Here is a 15,029-nt window from a genome sequence, read left to right as displayed (position 1 = left end):
TAAGGAAATGAGGAGGAGGAGAGATCTGACTGATAACAACTGATCTATGACCTTCAAGGTGACAGAGCCATGGTAAAGTGGTCCAAAGTACCCAATAATAAGAGGTCTCGCCTTGGCAAGCCATATGACTTAGAGACATTTTAAACTTCTTAGGAAGAGGAGATCAGACAGAACAAAGTCCACAGGTTTTGTGGAACAAGGAGATTCAGGTACATACACAAAATGCACACTTGCACATCAGTTCTCAAGAAAAAGAATTTGCTCATATTCCTTTCTCTCCCATATTAAAAGGCACCCATGGAGTCCCAGCATCATAAACAGAACATTTGGTCAGATAATATATAGTAAGTTACAGACATTACTATTTAGATTGCAAGCCTTCAGTTACAGCTCTATTCTGTGTTTCGTATCAAATAATGCTCTCTGTGTGTGTTTAGTTTAAAAATAAATAAATACTATTAATAAATTCCCTGGATTTGCAGCTTGCAAGACCAGCCCTAATACAAGATGAAGTAAAATCATGATCTTGGGACACAAATCTAAATAACCCCTTTTAAATCACTTAGAGACAGGATGGGGAACCTGTGGCTCTCTGTATGCTGTTGGACTCCAGTTCCCCTCACCCCAGTCAGTGGGGCCAACCAGCAGGGATGATGGGAGTTGTAGTCCAGCAGCATTTGGAGGGCCACAGATTCTCCTCCCTGACTGAGGGCACCTCAGTTCAGCATTCACCAACCTGATCCTCCTGCAGCAGTACTGAAAAGAGAGGGAAACAGTACCTCCAAGCTGAAGTATGTTTGCAGTCTCTCTCTCACACACACACACACACATGCAAACAGAGCAGATGTTTTAAGAGTAATGGAAGCACAATCTAAAAGCTGTTTGTAGTGGCAGAGACCATTTTCCCCGAATGTGCTTTATGCTATATAACTGAAGCACCTTCGCTTCCATTCAAGCACCATAGCTAGGTGGCCAGGCTGATGTCATGCATTGGTGTGGGCCAAAACTTTGCTTAACAACCCACCAGTTGCAAGATAGTGTTATGGTAAGCCCCGACCAGGGTGAGGGGGCAGTGGGAGGGAGGCATATATGTGCTTACACTCCTGGGAGGGTGAAGGTTGCACAAGTGCCTTATTGAGCTTCTGTGGCTTCCAAATATATTTAATCGCAGCAAGACAGGCCCCCGTGTGGTTTTCAAGTGTACTACAAATGCTTTCCCCAGAAGAAGGCTCTCTGTGGGTAAAAGAAATACCTAATGTGAAGCAGCCCCGTAACAGAAATCAGGACTTATTCCACTTTCTCTGCATCCACCACAGGCGACACAAGGAGCCTCTCCAAGTGACAACCTGGTCATTCCCTTGATGGTGAGGATTACACATGCACTTCTGAACCCCTACTAGCAGGCAACAGGCAGGTCCGAGGTGAGGTGTGGGGCTTCTGTGGTCTCTCTGTATGTGCTCTGTCTAGAATGAATTTTAGGGCAAAGAACAGACTGCAGGAGAGTTCTGTGTGGCAGGATATTGAGAGCTAAGCTGCCAGCAAGGATGCAGAAGCCACAGGCCTCCGTCTCTACACCTGTACACAGAAACATAGGAAGCTGCCTTATAGAGACCAGTGGTCTATCCCGCTCAGTATTGTTTATACTAAATGGCAGCAAGTCATCCAGGATTTTAGGCAGGGAACCCTTCCCAGCACAAAGAAGCTGCAGAACTGAATGTGGTACCTTCTGCATGTAAAATAGATTCTTTACTATTAAGCTACAGCGTCCCCCCCCCCCATATGAAAAATTAGTTCTTAGTTTGTTGACTTGTGGGGGTGGAGGGCAACACAAACTTTATTTTAATATTGTTTTCAAATTAAGGATGTTTTGCAAGGTACAATGCATTTTGAGATGAGCATCTCATAAGTATGCATACGCAGAAAGTTTTATTAGCTTTAAAAAAAAAAACATGTTCCCCCCTAATAAAGATTTTAGAAAAGCTTTAGAAGAGTAAAGGTTACTCTTGTGAAAAATTGTGACCTGTCCTACACCCAAAGGTCCCAGGGCAGGGTAAAGTAAAATGGTAAAAACAATTTTAAACAACTTGCAATCACAGAAATAAATTTTAGGGTCCTAAAAAAGACGGGCCAGAGAAACAAAGCGAGACAGGCAGACACCAGAGACCACAGCTACTCACCAGTTACCTCGTGAAGTTGTGGCATATTTAAACCTGAGGTTATCCTGAACTGACTCTTCTCCCCACCACAGAAGTGTATTTCATTCTAAGTAGGCTTTGCAGTAAACGGCACTGCTGCTCAGCCAAGCATTTTGTATATCCCCCCAATGATTAGGATAAATAAAGTTACCCTGTAGATTATTTGACTGCTCTGCCTGCTACGCTCTCCTGATAGGATGATGTAGCTGCGGTTCACTAGCAGGCACGGGAGAATGACAGAGACAAATGGCCAAGCCACCGAGATGCCAGAAAAGAGGGGACTCCTGAGCAAGGAAGGTGCCACGAACCCCTAAGTCAGAGCATTCTAAGCACTGCTCATGATGCTCTGGCAGCCTGCCTTCTTCTTCCCTGCCTTCTTTCGCTGCTCTCAAGAGAACGCATTGATCTGGCATTAATGCTCCGAGAACTGTGGCCTTAAGGATAATGCATGCGGTCTCAGTCTGTGTTCTGCAATAAATTATGAATTAGAGACAACCAAAGAACAAGGCTATAAATACGCTATGAGGTTTTAGTGACATAACAGGAGGCAAACTGGAAGGGGCTCTGATGTCACCGCAAGGCAAAACTAGAATCAGAATGAAAACACAGAGCTGGACGAGGGTTTGTTTTATAAATAGGACTGGCTGTAGAAGAAAGGAACAGACTGAGGATGGGGGAAAAACATTTATCTGAGCTTTGCTGGTCACTTTTTCCAGCTTTCCCTTTCTTCCACGAAAACTTACTCTTTCGTTTCTACCAAGCTTTTACCTTTCTGACAAATTTTGCTACTAGAACACAGTGGGCCGGATGTAGCCAGTGAATTTCTTGCTATTGCCTTTCCTTCCCTGCATTTTCAGCAAACATATTTTGCATTAAATTTAGTAATCAGCACAGAATACAGATTCTGAAGGATCTTAACACTTGCAAAAAAAATTAAAAAGCTAATTTGTATCCTCCTTCATTGTGGAAACAGGCTTGCGATCAAACCAGAAGTGCCCATAAAAAACTCCAGCGCTGAAGAAATGGAGTCCGTGTGCCTTGCCTCATTTCCAGTTATGTCATGACTGCGTTCTACAGCCAGGCAGTGCTGTTCAACCCACCATCCTCCTATTCCAAAGGTTTAATGTCAGCCCATTTGCAAGGCCAAGGTTCAACCTGAGAATGTGAAGTAATTACAAAAAAAGAAGTGTGTGTCTGAGCATGTGCAAAGTATGTGTCCCTCCCTAGGAAGGAAATAAGAGAGAAACCCAGGCATGCTGTTCTGAATGCACATAAGAGATTTCGCCAGTGAGTTCTAAAAGTTGACAGTTACTGACATCATCAGAATGAGTCAAAAGACAGAGCTTAACTCTTCGGTGAATAAATAAAAACAGCACATGTTTTTTGGAAACGGCCTAGTTAAAGTCAATTTGGATAAATTCACAAGAAACACCTCGCCCTCACTCCTACCTCCTTCCCCTCAAAATAATCCCCATTTGGTAGCTACTGCCTCTGCTGTTTTCAAGAACGCCACCAGGGGCACTTTGCTGAGCCACAGAGAATAGCAGAAACTCTACCTGTGGATCAAATCCAGGGGCCCCATGTGCAGGAAGACCTGCTTATACGTAATTGTTTCAGTCTACAACATATGAATACAATTCTACTGCAGGAATGTACAATGAGGGAGGAGGAATCACATATGGTCCTAGTTAGGGAGAGAGCGATGCAAGGAAGTTGCCAGAATAATACTTTTTCACTTACCTGTCCAGTCTGATTTTTTTCCTAGCGCTAGCTTCTTTGAATCGTCTTTCTCCATCCTGTTAAAGGGAAATAAAATGGATGGATGACATTTGGAAGACATATGAAGCATGCATAGGAACAAACAAAGCGAGGCTTTAAACTAAATAGATGGGCCAGATGTTAAGAGTTTAACTCAAAGGAGTTTAGGTTGCCCTGCTTTTCCTGCAGTAAAAAATTATGGGCCAGAAAAGACCATCACAAAGGCTGGATCCACAGGCAAATAGTATCAACACTGTGAACTGGTATCTGCAAAAAAAGTTGCAGCACAGAATGCTCCAGTCAGTTAATTAGACTTTTTAAAGGTCTCTTCCCCGCACCCTGGTATATTCTAAGAAGTTGCCTTTATATATATTTTTTGCAAACCTTGGGGTTCCCTCTCAATATTTCCCTCTTCTGTGTGAGATGTGTCATTTTGACTACACAAGCAGTGGTACTAATGCCTGAACATAAGATATAGAAGGAATGATATACTCTCCCCCCTCCCCATGTATAAAGGCAGCAACCATTTTGCGTGCGTCCAATTGACGTGTGACCACCGACCATCTGGCCTTGAATGGCGCTATATAAATAATACCAATAATAAATGGTGGTCCTCATGCTATTTCACACCTTCCTTAAGAGATTTCTTCTTACTTCTAAGCTGACACAAAACAAATTTTCACAGTTCCCCCAAGGAGAAAGCTGGTTTTGCATGGCTAACATGCTACAGTGTGCAGCTGAGTGAGTTCATGCAGGGTTACTAAATTTGATTCAGGACCACAATCCATCACTTTCAAAGCCATTGCTGCTTCTTACCCCAGGCTCTGGTTTCAGCATTGGAAGTGTGCGTGGCTGACCCTCATCATTCAAGACCACAAAGGTCATGAAGGCACTGTTGATGTGTCTTCGGCTGACTTCCATTTCATGTCGATAAGCCTCTACACACACCCCAACCTCCATGCTGAAATTAAGAAGAAGACATTTTTTTAGCTGGCACACATCAAAGTATATGTAGAACTGTGACAAGTAGGAACAGATTCCATTTTTTATTTAAAGGGCCTTTTTGTTGTTAACTCCGCTTCTTTGGGACTTGTGAATTTATCCAAATTGATTTTAAATAGGCAGTCCCCCCCCCCAAGTGCTGTTTTTATTTATTCACAGACGAGTTAAGCTCTGTCTTTGGATTCATTCGGATGATGTCAGTAACTGACAACTTTTAGATCTCATTGGTGAAATCTCTTATGTGCTACATGGGGGGGGGGGCGAGTAAAAGAAAATAAAACACCAAAAGCTTCAATCTGTCATCTTCCTGTTCAATGACTTTGCATTTGTTCTGGTAGATCATAAAATGGTCTAATTTATACAAGTGAAGTAAGTTTTCTGAAAGGCAATACCTGTTCTTGAATGCATTGTTGACAATGGCCTTGAACAGGAGGCGGTCCCCAACTTGAGATGGTCCCCTGAAATGGAACATTTCGATTGTCTTCAGGGTGGGGTGAGCGTGGCACAATCGGCTAGGGAAGAGAGAGTATATTATGAGCACTGAAAAATCAAAACCAGTATTCTTCTGCAGGACAAAATATCCAAATACTACTTCCAACTAGTAATGGGTAAGCTGTACTCTCACACAAGAGATATTATCAGTTCTCCATTCACAAAACAACACATTTTTACCATGACACGGCGAGAGTCAGACCTAGGCTATCCAGCAAAGGGTCAAGCCCACACCGTACATTTTAAAGTGCACAGCTTCCCCCAAAGACACCTGGAAACCATAGCTTGCAAAGGGTGCTGGGAATTGTAGCTCTGTGCTACAGGAAGCCATGTGCAGTGTGGATGAGACCTTATTTTCCCTCTGGCTCATTGCTGTGGAGAAGCTCTTTCTCAATCCATGAATACACAGGGAATCCCTAAAAATGAGGGAGTGTGGGAAGCTTGGGAAGTACCCAATTTAAGTTTCCCTTCATCTCTCTTCTTCACAAACTTATGTCATCCAGATCCCCAGAACTAAGTGTCACTGTGTCACCTACAGGGAAGCAGCTAGCTTGTCTCCGCTAACAGTGAAGGGCGATCTTTGGCATTGCTCAAAGCTTTGGACCCTAAACAATTACACAAGGAAGGCTGCCAGTGCTACAACAAACTGTCCCCAGTGAAGAGAGATGCAGCGCATCTGCTTAATTATGGGGAGAAGGCAAAGGTTATGCACACCAGCCTCAGCCAGAGTGAAGTGCATAAAGGAGATGCATTTCTGCAGCAGCCAGGGAAATATTTGGGTAGGGCCACAATCCAGCATGCAATCTGAATGCAAAAGGTCCCAAGTTCAACCACTGGAATCTCTAGGCAGGGCTGGGAAAGACTCCTCTCTGACGCCCTGAAGATCCAGGGCCAATCAGTATAGATGATACTGAGCTGGACAAACCAATAGTCTGACTTGTAGTGTATATGTTCTATGCTACTTCTCCTCACTAGAACAGCAACTCATAGAATTTACCGTACTTTCAGAAGTAGAAATGTAAATAGGGAGAGTAGGCACCGACCTACGGGTCCCAGGTACAACCGCTGCACTGCCAGGTAAGACTGGGAGATGCCCATTCTGAAACCTTGGGGAGACGCTGCCAGTCAGCGTAGTGACAATACTGGGCTAGGGATGGACCAATGGTCTGACTCTGCATAAGGCAGCTTCCTATGGTCATCAAGAAACATTGCTAAATTTTGGTAAATAGGTAACTAAATAGGTGTTACAGAGCAATGCTTTCAATGAGGGACACTTTTACAACTGTGGAAGTAATAACACCTCTGTTATTGGTAAATGATGGAACAGAAGTACTCCAATGAAGAGAGTAGACGTCATAGTGACAAACTCATCTCTTCATATGGAGGCCAGTCCTAACCATGCACAAAGCAGGAGTTGCAGGGTCCAAACTTAAACAGCCAGGTAGCACCACCCTGCCTAGTTCTTCCCCCCAAACCAAGTAGACCACCTTGCCGCTATTGTGGCCACATTTTCCATCCAGGCCATGATCTGTCCTCCAAATGTGTTCCCCTGGTGGTTGGCATGTGGGGGCAGGATGAGTTCCACACTTTCCACTCTGGTCTTTTCTGCAGGTACCATCATACCACACTCTCTGTTCTCAAACTCTGGTAAGAAAAAAAAGGACACAATTTTATCAGAGAGGTGTCTGGAGAGGAACAATCTTCTCAGGGTTGAATCCCCACGCCATTTCCAATTTGCTGGGAGCCACGGTCTGGCAGGGAAGTGGGCAGGAACTGCTGCAGAATTATCCGGCACAAGAAGGACACAATGTTTCCTGTTTACAGCATGCAACCCTAGGAAGCCATGGAGAGTCAGCATTTGTGATAAACTGGGATGTGTCTAAATGAATAAACTGGTAGGCATGCAGATACCAGGAGCTAGGAAACAAGTGGCAGCCAGTGTAGTACAGTGGTTAAGAGTGTTGGACTAGAAACTGGGAGACCAGGGTTCAAATACCCATTTGGCCATGAAGCTCACTGCATCTCTGCCTAACCTAATTCACAGGATTGTTGTAGGGATTAATTGGGATGAGGGAGAGCCACCTTGAGCTCCTTGGAGAAAAAGGTGGGAAATAAATGCAACCAATAAATAAAATCATGAGCCCCATTGCCTGCTCTACACCATCTCTTTCAAAAAGTGCATGGTGTCAAGCTTGCCAATTTCTTCTCTAGGCAACAAACCAGGGATTATTCTCATCTCTGCTTCTGTTCACTCCCAAGCTTTATACTTCACTCCTGTTCCATTAGGTTCCATCTGTAGTAATTCAAAGTGCTTATTTCTTTGTTAGGGGCTTAATGACTTTTTAAGAAAGGTAGTGATGATTAAGGTAAGCTCTGCAAAAGGTGAAGCCCCTAACTGACAACCACGGTTGTGCCTCCTTAAACAGCATGGCATGGACAGCATATGGGCTTCAAGCCTGCAGCTGAGCACCTTCTCTGCAGCAATTGTGACCCCTTAGGGATTTAGCAACAGGCCAGCGATATGCTCTCAGTAGCTTCTTCCACTGTGCCACCCATGAGGATATCTTCTGGCAAAACCTCCAAGTATTCCTATCCGCTAGGAAATACAGCTGCTGCTCTAAATGCAAGGACAACACAGAAAGCAAGGCTGGCTGCCATTGAAGATTACATCTTTAGCAAAACCCAATTACCTTCTTTCTTCTATGCGTGAGAATACCTTACATAAATATTGCTGTGGGAAACCCATCATGTAAACACTGTAAACACTGTAATTTGAAGAAGAAATACATTCATGTATATCTATCTGGCAGGAAGCTGTAGCTGGCTATGCAAACATGTGGTCAAAGATACATACTGCTTCATGCACCAGGGGACTGCTAGAGACAATGCTGCCTGACAAAGTGTGAGGCACTACTACATAAACATCTGCTTCTATATTCTGTGGTGGCCACCCCACAATTATAGGTGGTGCGACGCTCTCCAGATACAGGGCTAGCTTCACCTCTCAATGTTCAGTTGCTGATGGTTCCCTTTTCCTGCCTGTGAACACACTTTGTTGTTTCCAACCCTGTGGCAGGATTGATGTACTAGACAAGTGCTGCCCGTCAGCAAAAAGTACCTGAAAGGAGCCTGGGGATTTCTGTACCGGACTGGACAGGGCTGTTAGTAACAAGGTCTTTGATGGTCTCTGTGTGGGCCAGTCGCATGCGGCGGCGCTCAGCTGCAACGCTATACTCAATCTTCTCCTCTTCGGTTTGAGGAACCAGGGGCTTTAACTTGATCTAAGTGTATTATGGAAAAACAGCATAAAATGTATCTTTCAGTAGAGAGCCTTTGCCGGTGTTAAGCATCCTGACCTGAGATTTTCCGCATTCTGAGAAAGTAGTTCAGCAATGACCTGCCATTTATTTTAAATCTAAAAGCTAAGGAAGTATCTTTCAGCTGCCTCTTTGGGCACAGACCTCACAATGCGGTTGACATAAAACCACCATAAAATAATATTTAATACAGTATGTCAATGACAGCCCCAATTTACAACAACAGTCACTCGAAAACAATTCACAGGCCACCATCACACCATTATAATTCAATAAAACAACCTTTAAACAGTTTCTGGAAAAGCAGCACTCTAAATCCTTTTAAGGAAAGGGGAACTGGAACAAGTGAGTTTTTCATCGGCCCCTTTAAAAGCCTGTAGAGATGGGGCAATACACAAATCACTTTGGGGGGAGTTTTACTAGCTTTGGAAACTTGCTGAACGAAAAAGTTCAGGACATACCCGTGATTTCCCAAAGCATTACCAAGCCACAATTTACCTATTTTGATGCTGATATTCTCTGTAGTCTGCATAGCTCTAGCGTAAAACAATAAATGTGTTGTTCACTTTGACGGGAGTGTGTGCGCATGTCAAGGAAGGCCTTGCAGTTCACAACAAATGGCACCATGGCCTTGTTTTCCAAACACCTTTGTACAGTAGGCTACATTACAGGCATGCAACAAGCTTTCTATTTTAATCGATAGAGGCAAGCAAGAGGCATTATCCACATTCTGACCAGGCAAAAGCACTCAAGGAGAATGCGGAGCAGATTCAGTGAGGTGTCTAGTCTGAGGAGAGTCCCAAAGGTCAAACAGAGGGGCCTGAGGTTTCCAGCCCCTGATTTACACCATGGTCCTGGGTGTGCTTTCGCAGAAGTCCAGCACGTTCAATCCTTGCAAGTGTGCAGAGAACTGCAACCTTCATATAACTTTCATCCACTGCACAATCAGCCAAAGTTCTGTATGCCACAAAGCCAATAACGTTGTTGTTGTTGGCAATGGAGTGCGCCTCCAAGGGTGAAGTCAAACTACTGCGTTAGTAGCACCAAAATTACCTCTCCAGGGTGCAAGCCTGGGCAGTATGTATGGAGGTCCTGGGTTGCCCAGAGGTTAAGACCCTCCCCTTGGCCTCACTGATGTCCAAAGGAAAGCAGAGCAATGTGTTTGGCACCAGCTTGGCTGCAGGAATTGCCAGAAGGAGGAGTACAATCTGTATTTATATCTGTGTGCCACAATTTGTATTAAAAACCATGCAATGCTATCCCATTTGTGTACTGCAGAATTCTAGACCAGCTAATAAGTTATGATTGAATTAAAATATCTTTATTTTTCTCCTAGTCTCAACATTACAAATTAGACCTCAGCAGAGCTGCACCAGCAACATACCATATAAAATGATTTGTGTGTGTGTGTGTGTTAATTTTATAAATAGTTGTTAAGGACCATGATAACATAGCAAAAGCAATCAACAAGAGTCTTTATACATTCTTTAAATGCACAGGATAGTCTCTATAAAGCAAATCTCAAGGGGGAAAGCGGGTTGAAGGGATGGAGCAGCAATGCTATTTTTTTCCTAAACTGAAGATTTTAACTCTCTGTGCCTACCTTAGCAGACGGCTTGCCTTGTGCCACAAAAGTTGCATAGGCCTTGCAGACATTCCACTGCTCCCCATTGCACAGGTCTTCATAGCTGACCTGTACACCAACCTAGAAACAATCACCAGAGGGGAGGAGGAAAAAATGAAGGTGAGGTACTGAATTAAGAGTTTAGTTGCATTTAGAAAAAAACAACCTTCCACTATTTCCCATTCAGAAAAAGGAACATCTGAAACAACTGGATAATATTTCAAAAGAATGCTTTGTAGCACCTGAAGGAGTTGCACTGCATAATAGCTCTCTGTGTTGTTCTAGTTCTTAGCTCTGGTTTGGCAAGTCATACTTCTGAATATTTAAAGGTGAACAGGCGGTGTGATTATTGCATTCTATGTACTGCTGCTCTCCTAAGCAAATGAATCACAGAAGTTTGTTCCCTGGGGCAGAAAAATGAAAACCAGACATCCCCTGGATAACATTCTTCCCTTTTCCAGCAACAGAAGCCAAGTTATGAGAATCAGGGTGCTGTTTGGGTTTCGCCTGGATAGATTCTTGTACTGTGAATTACAGAAAAGCTTTTACAATTGATGGGAGCAATGAATATTCCACAAACCAGGGCCATACATATTCTGTGCCCTGCAAAATGTGGTCTCTATATAGCTTCCAGGAATAGCTGCTTTTAAGTTTTCATTTTTACTTAAAATCCAAGTTTCTAGCCCTTATGATTATGAAGGACAATTTGATGACTTGGGAATAGTATCACAATCAGGATACCACACTGGACCAATTGCACATAAACAGTGACAGCTCTACTTCTCTTCAGAAATATTACTTTGGAGGGGGGCTTATGAATTCGTGTATGTTAATATTATTATTCAATAGAGTATTTAACATAATATTAACATATAACTGGTTCTGAGGACATATTCCAGGATTCACATGCACATGGAAAAATAGCCAAGAAATACAAGGCTTTGCTACAGGAATGTGGCACCATTCTGGCACACAAATCTTGCCAACATGCTTCAAAAGCTCAGCAACTCACAAGTAAAATAGTACTTCAGCTGTAGCATGATCACTGTGCCTAGCAAGTGGATTTTGTCCTCTCCTGCAAAACTCCCATTTTACTCTACATGTTGCTTGACATGGAGGACTGGTGCAGATTCACATGAACCTGCCCAAAAGCTGAGATAGTCTTTGGAGACCCTTTTCTGGAAGCTCCTCCTACCATGATTAGTGAGCCATAACCAGAGACAGAGCTGCTTCTGCAGTTGTATCTCATTCTGCAACTCCCTCCTAAGAGACATCTACCTGGCACCGTATTTGCAGTCTTTTATTAAGCACCTCTTGAAGTCTGTTCTGTTCATTCAAGTTTTTGGTGGTGGTTAAACTGCATCATTTAAGTCCTCATTGTGGCTGGTATTGTCCCTGCTTGTGGTTTTATTAGCTGCTGCTCTGAGCCTATATGCGCTTTTAAAATTTTCTCATGTGATTCGTACTGGCTGTTAAAATTGCTTTTGTTTCATACATTATTGGTTTTGTAATTGTTTTTATGGTTATTGCTTTATAGATCATGTAAGTGCCCTGAATTTGATTTGATTTTTGCCAGATATGTGGGGCATGTTTAAAAAAATGAAATGAAATGAAATAGGCTGCCACCTATCCACTGCACCACAGTGAATTTCAACCCACTGACAGGGCATAGGAAGCTGGAAATAAACCTGAAACCAAGATTTACTTCTACAGGAAGACACAGAAAACAGCCTTTCCCTTATGTAGCATTCACTCCAAATAGTTGAATGTTATTTCTGTGTCATGCATTATTCCTATAGGACTCCTCATTCCTAGCCCTCTGTGTTCTCCTTTAAACTATTGAACCCCTTCTTTTGCCAAAAAGATTTCAAGCTCGACAAAGAAAACAATGTTTAGTATTCACATAACAAAGCTTGCACTTTTTCATTTACCCTCCACCACCTATCCTCATCCTCTACAAGTGGTTGTGACCATCCTTTGATATATTAAATAACTTAGGAAAACAGATAACAACTTTTTATGAAATATATTGGTACAGTGGTATTTTGGAAGTTGAATGGAATCCGTACCGGAAGTCCTTTCGATTTCCAAAATGGTTCAGAAACCAAGGCGTGGCTTCTGATTGGCTGCAGGAAGCTCCTGCAACCAATCAGAAACCACGGAAGTCGCAACGGATGTTCAGGTTCCAAAGAACATTTGCAAACCAAAACAATCATGGCATTCGGGACCCAAAACATTCGTCTTGCAAGGTTCAAGATCCAAGGTATGACTGTGTGTGTGTGTGAATCCCAGCAACTCATCTTCAATTCAAATTAACTGAATAACTGCATGTTTGCATTATCTTTTTGGAGAACAAAATTAGAGCGCATGGTACTGGCAACTGTAGGGCTGAGATCCTAGCCTTCTCAGAAGTAAGTCCCACTGAATGCAGCGGAGCTTGCTCTCAAGTGAGTGGGGTTAGGATTGCAACCTTAGCTGCATATTGGGCAACAAATGCAAGTCCTCCAAGATAGCACACTGAAGCATACAAACCTCCATGCTAGAGTTAAATGCTCGGTTCACTTTTGCTTTGATGTTGACAACCTGCCCAACACTAGGGATAGGGGAGAAAAGATAAATAAGATAAGAAACATTAAAATGCAATTGGTAGAAAGCATCCTGTGGTTCTGATAAGCAGGAGTTCTACCTGACTGGTGGGCCCTGCTCGACAATACTGCTGTCATGGTCCATTTGTTAAGATAGCTTTCTGCTCAAATCACTCCCACCGGGTGTCTAGAAGCAACACAGTCAGATTAATTCCTGAGGCCTGTAAGTTAGGTCACCCGGACAGTTCACGGAACGGCTGAGAGGAAGCACTGGATAGGGCTAGAGATTTATGGGATGGAAATTATTTTTTCCCCTCCCCACCAGGTCCCAAGCGGAAGACTTCGTAGGCCCAGGCCTCGTGTAGTTTTCTGGTTCATCAGAAAAGGGCACATAGATAAGATTTCACCCATGGCTAAACACACATTTAAATCATATCTACCTCTCTATAAAGGAAGCGGGATGTGTCATCCCTCAAAAAGTTATCTGCCTGGGTTCAGAGATGCTCAGCTTTAATATAAGCTCTCAAGCGCAATGGCAAGTCTCTCTCCCCTTTCAGTTGCTCAGTAAAAAATGAAATAAAATAAAATCCCCCAATGGTGAGAACAGAATAAGGTTAGGCAGGATAGTCACAGCCTGCCTTAAACACTTCGTTTCAACACAGGACTTTCCTTAAGCTTCTCCACCAGATCAGCCCAGATATGAGATGTAGGAGTTCGTTAAGCACACCACAACATTGATATGGATAGTGAAGGATACCACCACCTTCGTGCTACAAGCCAAGTGAATCTGCTTGGCATGAAGCCAGGCTCAAGTGCTCCCACGTGGTGTTTTGTCTAGGGGTGCTTCCAGACAGCTGTTCCTTGTGGAATCTGTGCTCTTCGTGCATGCACATTTCTGCCAATATCACTGACATTAAAAACCCAGCCCACAATTTCTCCCATTTAAATCTGCTGCAGACAACCCACTTACAATATCCCAATGACCCATTCAGAAAACTGATCCCGCGTCTGGAAGCACCTTATGAGTAGACACAGCCTCTTTAAGGACACATCCTCTTACTGCCACCTAGTGCAATTGCTGATGAAACTCAAAGTGATGTTTTTCAGGTAGGGTCAAACAGCAGGATAAAAACTGAATTAATAATATTTTAGAATCACACTCCGTTAGCTGGAGATTAACTCTCACAGTTTAAGTGCTATATTCTGAAATGGAAGTTGTCATAGGGTGCAGGTGTGTGTGTGTGTGTGTGTGTGTGTGTGTGTGTGTGTGTACACACACACACATACACAAGTGGAAACAATGGATTTCAAAAGCGAACTGCCTTCATACTGGCCTTAACACCCAAAAGGTATACTATTACAATAAACACAGATCCCAAGCAAAGATTCACCCACTAACCTAGTTTCTTTCACACAAACCCTTCATTTCATTGACTAAACTCTCAGAAATTATATGCAGACAAGTAATTATTTTGCAATAAAGGCATTTGACATGCAAAAGGCACGCAAGTAAGATCAAGAACTAAATTAAATGTCTCTGTCAGAATATTGAAGATTTTGCCCCATTTCAAAGGGACGTGTTACTTAAATCAGGGAGTGAACAATTTACGAATGTTATTCCAAAACAGTTTGCTTCAAAGCACGTTAAAAAAAAAAAACAACACAGAAGATTTAGAGAGGATCAACTTCCTTCTTCTTAGAGTTGTTGGTAGTTTGTTGACAATTCTGAACTGGAAAGAACAGTCAAGAAACTACGCCAGAAAGGTGAAAGCAACAAAACTATTCAGCTCTTTGACAGACTATGCCAGAGGCAAGCAATGCTTCTGGACTACAGCTCCCATCATCCTTAGCTACTGGCCATGCTGGCTAGGGCTGATGTGTGATGTAGTCCAACAGCATCTGAAGGTAACCACATTCTGAACTGCAAAGCCCAGAGGTAGCCAAAAAACATGCACTGGCTCAGTTTTACTAAATGCTATGCGTGCATATTGATTCTTGTGTGAATTATAAAATGATGTCTGATCTGAATGATGGACTAAAGAAAGAATTTTGCCCC

General features: G+C 43.0%; 1 protein-coding gene across 2 annotated transcripts in view; it reads right to left on the bottom strand.

Moving 5' to 3' along the window:
* Nucleotides 1-15,029, bottom strand: part of ACOT11 (acyl-CoA thioesterase 11) — a 59,348-nt gene that overhangs the window by 9,141 nt on the left and 35,178 nt on the right. For both annotated transcript variants that reach the window (XM_081915798.1, XM_081915799.1), the window contains 7 exons: nucleotides 12,921-12,981; nucleotides 10,368-10,469; nucleotides 8,566-8,728; nucleotides 6,935-7,091; nucleotides 5,348-5,467; nucleotides 4,770-4,914; nucleotides 3,936-3,991 (listed from right to left, as the gene is read on the bottom strand). In XM_081915798.1, coding sequence (XP_081771924.1) covers nucleotides 3,936-3,991; nucleotides 4,770-4,914; nucleotides 5,348-5,467; nucleotides 6,935-7,091; nucleotides 8,566-8,728; nucleotides 10,368-10,469; nucleotides 12,921-12,981 — 804 coding nt within the window. The remainder of the gene's footprint in view (nucleotides 1-3,935; nucleotides 3,992-4,769; nucleotides 4,915-5,347; nucleotides 5,468-6,934; nucleotides 7,092-8,565; nucleotides 8,729-10,367; nucleotides 10,470-12,920; nucleotides 12,982-15,029) is intronic.

The sequence above is a fragment of the Podarcis melisellensis genome, assembly GCF_964234715.1.
Source record: "Podarcis melisellensis genome assembly, chromosome: 6".
NCBI lineage: Eukaryota > Metazoa > Chordata > Lepidosauria > Squamata > Lacertidae > Podarcis > Podarcis melisellensis.
Note: the sequence above shows the minus strand (reverse complement) of the source record. Positions and strands in the feature narration are given on the sequence as shown.